The 9,255-nt window shown below is 42.3% G+C and overlaps 1 protein-coding gene across 1 annotated transcript; it reads right to left on the reverse strand.

Moving 5' to 3' along the window:
* Nucleotides 1-5,722: 5,722 nt before the first annotated feature.
* LOC114459460 (ribose-phosphate pyrophosphokinase 1) lies at nucleotides 5,723-6,995 on the reverse strand. The gene has a single exon (XM_028441713.1). The coding sequence runs from the start codon at nucleotides 6,812-6,814 to the stop codon at nucleotides 5,858-5,860; it is 957 nt and encodes a 318-aa protein (XP_028297514.1). The 5' UTR covers nucleotides 6,815-6,995; the 3' UTR covers nucleotides 5,723-5,857.
* Between the last annotated feature and the right edge of the window lie 2,260 nt (nucleotides 6,996-9,255).

The following is a 9,255-nucleotide window of genomic DNA, read 5'->3' on the forward strand; positions in this document are numbered from 1 at the left end:
GATTCTTTGGCCTGTTGTCTGTCTTCTTCTGTTCGCAACAACAGCAGGAGTTCTGAGAAAGGAGGTGGGTTTTCTTTGCGCTGCTCCAGCTGCAACTTTGTTATTACTGTGTTGTCCCAGCATCCACGCACAAACTGCTTCAGTAAATGTCTGTCGGTTTCAGCAGCCGAAATGCCTCCTCTTCTGACAACCGTGTTGAGCGTTAACTGAAGCCGCTGAAGGTAGGCTGATGGCCGCTCTCCTGGATTCTGCAAGATGCTCAGGTATTGGGCGTACAACTCTTCACCATCCTGCACCGTTCCGAAAGCTGAATCCAATACGCATAACAAGACAGCAGGCAGAGTGTCAGGGCCCAATCCTTTGACCAGGTCGGCAGCAGGTGCCAGCAGGCTTTCAATGATTCGTCTGGTGACGTGTAGAGCAGACAGGTTTGGGTCAGCAAGCAGCAAATCTATTTGTGTTCGCCACGACTCATAATCGGCTTCATTACTTGGCTTTGGAATGCGGCCAGAAAACGAGCGGAGACGAAGCGAAGCAGGAACACTCAGGTCAGTATTTCGGACAACATGTTCAACAACGAGCCTCTGTACTTCCGGAGGATTTAAATCGTGTTGGGAGATGGAAAATTTTGGTGAGAAGCCAGTCCCCATGGGTCCAGTTGGATGACTTTGTCGAGTCCGTGGGCCCAGTTGAACGGGTATTTGGGAGGGCTGAAGTGCAGGCACTGACATATGTGTTTCAGACACGGGCTGTGTTGTTTTAATGTTCACCTTTACTTCTTCTTCTTCACTATCATCTTCATCATTTACTTCTTCATTTTGATCATTGTTTGCTCCACTTAATACTAAATATTGTTGGATCTGATCCATAACTGTTTTGAGTAGGTCTTCAAAACGTGTACCGCTGCGGTCGGCCATTTCTTTGAAATTTCTTATGTAATCGGGGGTGGGTTGGCTGCGTCCCACTGTGGCGGCGTACTCATTAGCAAGGGCAGTGACGCGGTACATGCGGTCAGCAGCTGAGCGGGAAGTGTACTTATGAGGTAGAAACGGTTTTATGTCAGAGAATGAACTTGCGGTTTCAAACTCAGCAATCAGGTTTTTATGAAAAGTGCTAGTTGGATCATTAACGGGCAAAACTGTTTTGAGAGCCCCGTACTCTCGCAACCAATCTAGAATTTCTTCAACAGCACTAGTATTAGAAACACCGGTAATAAGGACTGAGTGCAAAATATTAATACCGGATTGCTCAACAAAATCCATGATTGACTTTTTTTTTTTTTTTTTTTTTTTTTTTTTTCAAAAAAAAAAATTTCAAACTTTTTTTTTTCCCAAAATTTTCGGACCAAAACAATTATTCACACAGCAAGGCTCCTGGCTGGCTCGCCAAATGTAACAAATCAACAACACACTAGGGCTCAGGAACTGACTACGGAAAAGGTCAACAGAAATAGGTTCGGCTGTAGAGCCAAGGTGTGTGAATAATTGGACACAGAAACAAGGATTTCGTTTTAGTATATGTATATTAAAGATATTATATATATTAAAGATATTTGGAGTCAATTTATATTGATATATATTATTTAGTTGTTATTAATAATCAGGTATAGGCAATAAACAAACAACCAAAATACAATTACAAAACAAAGACAATATTTTCTTCTTTCAAAACTTGTAGTCAAAGTTCAGTTCAAGGTTCATTTCCTTTGGTGAGTTCAGTTCAGTTTGTTTGATTTCGCCAAGTTGGAAAGCGAAGGGTTTCGCAAAGTTCTTTCGCATTGGGGGAAAAAATACAAAACAGAAAAGGTCCCCAGGGTATATTCCACGTATTAGGTCCGAGTGTCCGAGGAAACAAAAAGATCAAATATTCCTACCGCGATGCAGCGGTGGTTGGGTGGTGGCTCGCCATCTAGTGGTCGAGAGTGGTAGGTGATCCAGGACTAACATAAAAACCTGACCTATAAAACAAGGTCAACAACAATCAGTCAAACAGGAATTAACTTAAGTATATTTTAAAACAGAAAATACATTCACCTTAGCACATTTAAACAATTTGTCATTGTTAATTAAATAAACAGTTATAAATAAATGCTATAAATCATAGCAGAAAAATCCATATCAAGGTAAATCAAATTGAAGCTTCATTCTATATTTTCAGAGATCAAAAGGAATAAAGTGCACTTTTAAATCAACATCATTAGCTGTAAAGCTAAGTCATATCATAAATTAAACATGCATGTTTTAAATAGATTCTTCAAATAAATCATCTCATTCAGTAGGTCAAAGCCTATTCAAGACCACATAGCCGAATGGGCATTTCTTTCAAAAAGTAACAGAAATGGTCAAAATCAATCAAAACTACAAAAAGCGAAGTATGATTTTACTATAATACTATTTATTTAACAATTCGGCTTTGATTATAAATTAGAAAATAAAAGGATTACTTAAATAAAAGTGCAAATGGTCAGACTGACCCTGTGTGTTCCGCAGCTAGTGGTGGCTTAATTTTGCAGGAATTTCAATGGAGTCTGGTACACCACAAATCCGCCAAATACTTAATAAAACACATTGAAGTACAATGTGAAACGACTCACCGGTGAGTGGAGAGATATCTAGTTTCTAGGAGAAGATGTTCATCCAGGTATTTCTTATGAAGGTTGTGTTTCAGTGGTGATTTTCCATCAGTAAGCCGACCATGCAGACGCCACAGTGAGAGCAGCCATCACAGCATTCAGTGGAGCAAACAAGAGTGAAGGGGGAGGAGCCAGGGACTTTAAAGGTGTAGGGCGGGCTCGTCACAATAAAACCATGGCAGGAAGTTGGCCTCTAGTTCACATGGGTTACAAACGGGTCCATGCTTTTATCTCCAGCAGACTGGACTATTGTAATGGTCTTCTGACAGGAATCCCCCAAAAGAGCATCAAACAGCTACAGCTGGTTCAGAACGCTGCAGCTCGGGTCTTAACCAGAACAAAGAGGTCAGACACATTACTCCAGTTTTAAAGTCTTTACACTGGCTCCCAGTCAGCCTCAGAATAGACTTTAAAGTTCTGCTGCTGGTGTATAAATCTGTGAATGGGTTTGGTCCAGAATACATCAGTGACATGTTAGTCAGGTATGAACCCAGCAGGTCTCTCAGATCTATGGACACAGATCAGATAGTGGAGCCCAGAGTTCACAGTAAACATGGTGATGCTGCTTTTAGTTGTTATGCTGCAAAGAAGTGGAACAAACTGCCAGCAGAGCTGAAGTCAGCATCACATGTGAACATTTTTAAATCAAAGGTAAAGGGACTTTTTTTCTCTACTGCATATGATTGAGAGAGAGATTTTTTGTCATGTTGTTGATGTCATGATGATTTTACTGATGATTTTAATTGATTTTACTGATGATTTTAATTGATTTTTACTGATGATTTTAAATGTTCTTATTGATTTTAAACAATTGAATGTTTTATCATGTAAAGCACATTGAGTTGCCTTGAGTATGAAATGCGCTATACAAATAAATTTGCCTTGCCTTGCCTTGACAGATTTAGCCAGTCAAAATGCAGTAGACGGAACTATGGTAGCTATAAAACGTTTGGAGAACACCTGATTGAATACATTTCTAAGGATGGGAAATGTAAATGTGATCAATCAGAGAGTTCTTGTCTGTGGTAGACTCTGTGACCAATTGCGTGTAGCCTCTGGACGGGAATACATCTCTGATGCTTTTTGTGCCTGGTGAAAGGAGGTCTTTGTTATCGTTTTTTCACTTACTCGGGGAGGCAGGGAGGCGAGCCCCCAGTGGGCTCTTGCCGGGCGCGACCCGCTCCGGGGACAGTTGCAGGTGAGGAGTTTGACTGGGGCGGTACACCTGTCAAACGGTAAGGCAGGTGTCCTAATGCGAGCTCAGGGAGGACAGAAACCGCCCGTGGAGCAGAAGGGCAAAAGCTCGCTTGATCTTGATTTTCAGCATGAATACAGACCGTGAAAGCGGGGCCTCACGATCCTTCCGACTTTTTTGGTTTTAAGCAGGAGGTGTCAGAAAAGTAACGTGAGCTGGGATTAGACCATTGTGAGACAGGTTAGTTGTACCCTACTGATGATGTGTTGTTAAATTAAAAAGAAATAGTTTTAAAAAAAAAAGGAGGTCTTCTTTGAAGTCAACGCAAACAACAATGGGCTGGTGATTCATATGTTTCAATATGTCCAAGAAGGCTTTGAGGTTTGGCAAAAACTTTTGCAAACCAAAATCTGGGGATCTATACACAGTAGCTACGAGCACTTTGACTGGCGTCCCCACCCTGACGTGCAGCGTTCGTGTTGGGCAACCTTTGCCATCAGAGATGGCCTGCATAAGCAACTTCTGTCCGAGATGCTCAGGGAATCTTTCTTGCGCTTGACACGCAGTCGGTTCAGGAATTGACCAAGCAAAAGCTTGGTCATCTTTCTGCCACATGATATCTGTAAGGTTAACCACGGTGAAATGATCTCTCCAGAGGTCAAACTCAGTCTCCTCGTAGACACACAGCGACTTGGCCAAGCCCAGTGGCGGCAGTTGGTAAGTCACCAACCGCCAGAACGGAAATGGCGCCGAAAGGTCTTTGATTTCCCTTCAGCTGCTGGAATCGCCTGTTGACATAGGCAAACAGCTTCTTGGAAACTATGGAGATCTCGTCGATGATGAGAATTTCGACGGATGACAAGACTGCTCTCAGTTCATCGAGTGTATTGCCAAGGCCCTGGTGCGGCGGCTCCAGTGACCTCGGGAGCTTGAGGACAGAGTGTAACGTTTTGCCCGCAATGTTGAAGGCTGCCGTGCCCGTGAAGGCAGTCAGCAGCACGGTGGGCTGGGACATGTCGGCTCTGTCTCGGAATTTGGGGAGCTCCCGCAGAATCCTTGTCGCTTCCTCATTTTTTTTTTTTTTTTTTTTTTTTTTTTTTTTTTTTTTTTTAAGATTTCACACATCTTTATTTCTCATTTGGACTGCACCCTCAAATAATCATTGCATCCAATCTACTGAAAAAACACAGAAGTTTGGATTCTGCACATGGATAACGGATCTTTTCTCGAGGATTAAAATCAAGACAAATCTCAGGTGGATATTTCTTAAAGACGCTTCAACCTGCAGAGACTGCACACTAAAACCTGCACAGGTTGTTTATCACAGAACAATCTTTACTGTAGACTCTCAAAGGGTAAATCTCACTCCGCAAACCTCACTCACCGAGGGCACCTCAAGAGTTGAAAAAACATGACCTTCTTGTAACAGCCAAGCACATTAGGGTGATGGTTTTTCACCCACCCAAAAAAAAAAGGATAGCAAAAAGATAAAGAGTGGAGATAAAACAGCTTCATTTCAGACTGTTGAGGCACTCTTGGTTGAGTGGAGCGTCAGTGGCACTGTAAACTATTCAAAACACATTCACTTCATCAGTTAGTCTCTCAAAGAGCAGACGATACAAGAGCAACATGGAATCCTACACTTCATTCTTTGTAACAAAAATCAATGTAACAGCTTTATTGAACAATCTTTTCTTGAACGCAGAAACTTCAAACAGGCTTTATGAACGTAAGTTCAAGGCCCTACTGGGTGGGTACAAAGGTCAAGAAAACCTAAATGTTTTGAAAGACGATGCGAACAATAAATACACCAGTTTAACTTGCAATTGCTTTGGTGCACAAAGAATCATTACTTCAAAAACCAACAAAACTAGACAGAGGTGAAAACAGCATCAGTAACAGACCAGAGTTCACTTAGTTTTTTTTTTTTCAAAACAGGTTATTTGCTATGAGTTGTAGTTGAGATCGTAGCATCTCCCTGTTCTTTTATTTGGTGTTAATAGCTTGATATTGAAAGCAGACACCAGATGTTACAAGGGGACATGGCTGAACAGGTATGACACAGACTCGCCGTTGTGAGTTCTACGAATGGCTTCTGCAAGGATCATGGAGATGTCGATAACCTGAATTTTAGAACAATGCTTCATCTTCTCCTCCTGAGGGATGGTATTGGTGACAACCACGGCCTCAAAACAGGCATTGTTGATGCGAGAGATGGCTGGGCCGGAGAATATACCGTGGGTGAGGATGGCATACACCCTAGTGGCTCCTGCAGATATTAGTTTGTCCGCTGCATGGCAGATGGTACCACACGTGTCTGCCATGTCGTCCACGAGGATAGCAACTCGATCTGTCACATCTCCAACCAGAACCATACGATCCACCTCATTTGCTTTTTTCCTCTCTTTGTGAATAAGGGCAAAGTCCACATTCAGTCTGTCCGCTATTGATGTAACCCTTTTGGCTCCTCCAGCATCAGGGGAGACGATGATGCAGTTCTTCCATTCCAAGATGTTTTCTTTGATCCATTTCAGCACAGCCGGCTCAGCATACAAGTTATCGACTGGAATATCAAAAAAACCTTGTATCTGTGAGGCGTGCAGGTCCATCGTGATGATGTGATCAGCGCCCGACACGGACAGCATGTTGGCAACTAACTTTGCAGAGATTGGAGCTCGGCTCTTGTCCTTCTTGTCTTGCCGGGCGTAGGGGAAGCAGGGGATGACAGCAGTGACTCTGGAGGCCGAGGCAATCTTGCAGGCATTGATCATTATCAGCAGCTCCATCAAATTGTCATTGATCTCCCCACAACCACTCTGCACAATGTAGACATCTTCCCCACGAACGCTCTCTCCGATCTCAACACATGTTTCTTGGTTGCTGAATTTCTTCGTCACAACCTTCCCCAGTTCGAGACCCAGGCGGTCAGCTATCTTCTGAGACAGGTCCGGGTGTGAGCTACCGCTAAATATTTTGATATTCGGCATTTTGCGGCGGTCCAGGATTCAGTTCAGTCGGAGCGAAGAGTGTCTCTGGAGTCTAGATGAAGAGGAGAGTCCGGGTCAGCGGCTACTAAAGGGTGAACAGCTTAGAGCTACCACACAGAGCTTCTCCGTACTTCCTACCTATCCACCATTATGTCCCACAGCGTGCTGCTCTGCCCCGGGCCGCGCGCACCCTTTCACTAACGTCCTGCTGCCGTGACGTCATTCCGCCCATGCCAGCGAGGTTGCCAGATTTAAGCTGGCTGACCGTAACCGCCAAATTTTCCTTGTCGCTTCCTCATAAATGCACTTGATGATGTGGCATTTGCCGCATCCAGCTCCGCCAGAAACAAAGTAGTGGAACGGTTTTGGATCCTGGCCCCACACGCGCCAAAGGCACCAATGCTTTAGAAGCACGACTGGGTCTCGTTCAGACTCTGAAACATCTTGCGGACAAAGTCTGGACTCAACCGAAGAGCCTCGATTCGGAGAACTGATTCTCTACTATCCAAGATTACAAAGTCTGGTACTGTATCTTCTCCCTGCTCCTCTGAGAGCAGGGAGAAATATATAATTAAATCAATTATAATACAGTGGTATGAAAAAGTTTGGGCACCCTTGTAAATGTTCATGATTTTCCTTTATAAATCATTGGTTGTTTGGATAACAAATTCCAGTTAAATTTATCATATAGGAGACAAACACAGTGATATTTGAGAAGTGAAATAAAGTTTATTCGATTTACAGAAAGTGTGCTAGAATTATTTAAACAGAATTAGGCATGTGCATAAGTTTAGGCACCACAAAAGAAAAAAAAAACTTAATATTTTGTAGATCCTCCTTTTTCTGAAATAACAGCCTCCAAACGCTTCCTATAGCTTCCAATTAGGGTCTGGATTCTGGTGGGAGGTATTTTGGACCATTCTTCTCTGCAGATCATCTCTAGTTCAGTCAGGTTTGATGGTTTCCGAGCATGGACCGCCCGTTTTAAAGCACACCATACATTTTCAATAATATTCAGGTCTGGGGACTGAGACGGCCATTCCAGGATGTTGTACTTGTTCCTCTGCATGAATGCCTTAGTAGATTTTGAGCAGTGTTTAGGATCATTGTCTTGTTGAAAGATCCAGCCCCGGCGCAACTTCAACTTTGTCACTGATTCCTGGACATTGTTCTCCAGAATCTGCTGATATTGAGAGGAATCCATGCGCCCCTCAACTTTAACAAGATTCCCAGTGCCTGCACTGGACACACAGCCCCACAGCATGATGGAACCACCACCAAACTTTACTGTAGGTAGCAAGTGCTTTTCTTGGAATGCTGTGTTCTTTTTCCGCCATGCATAACGCCCCTGGTTATGCCCAAATAACTCTATTTTAGTTTCATCAGTCCACAGCACCTTGTTCCAAAATGAAGCTGGCTTGTCCAAATGTGCTTTAGCATACCTCAAGCGACCCCGTTTGTGGCGTGTGCAGAGAAAAGGCTTTTTCCGCATTACTCTTCCATACAGCATCTCCTTGTGTAAAGTGCGCTGAATAGTGGAACGATGCACAGTGACACCATCTGCAGCAAGCTGATGTTGTAGGTCTTTGGAGCTGGTCTGCGGGTTGACTGTGACTGTTCTCACCATCCTGCGCCGCTGCCTTTCGGAGTCTTTCTTGGTCTTCCACTTCGGGCCTTAACTAGAACTGTGCCTGTGGTCTTCCAATTCCTCACAATGTTCCTCACAGTTGAAACTGAAAGCTTAAATCACTGGGATAGCTTTTTGTATCCCTCCCCTAAACCATGATGTTGAATAATCTTTGTTTTCAGGTCATTTGAGAGGTGTTTTGAGGCTCCCATGTTGCCACTAATCAGAGAAGATGCAAAGAGGAAACACCTAGAATTTTCCTACTTAAATACCCTGACTCATGATTGGATTCACCTGTGTATGGAGATCAAGGATCACTGAGGTTACCAAAACAATTTTGAGTTCCAATAATTAGTGCTAAGAGTATTAAAATCAATAAGATGCAAGGGTGCCTACATTTATGCACATACCTAATTTTGTTTAAATAATTCTAGCACACTTTCTGTAAATCATATAAACTTTATTTCACTTCTCAAATATCACTGTGTTTGTTTCCTATATGATAAATTTAACTGGAATTTGTTATCCAAACAACCAATTATTTATTAAGGAAAATCATGAACATTTACAAGGGTGCCCAAACTTTTTCATACCACTGTATTTAATATACATGCACACCCACATATATATGAGTTTAATAATATGTAATTAAATATGTAAAATGCATGTTATATTTAATACTTTAAAACGTTCTGAAGTACAATTAGCAATGTATTAAATTAGTCAAAATGTAATATATCAATTATATTGAATAATATGGAATTATTTTTAGTGTCATTATCAGTACCATATATTAAATTATAACAATCATATA

This window comes from Gouania willdenowi, unplaced genomic scaffold (genome assembly GCF_900634775.1).
Source record: "Gouania willdenowi unplaced genomic scaffold, fGouWil2.1 scaffold_315_arrow_ctg1, whole genome shotgun sequence".
Classification (NCBI taxonomy): Eukaryota; Metazoa; Chordata; class Actinopteri; order Blenniiformes; family Gobiesocidae; genus Gouania; species Gouania willdenowi.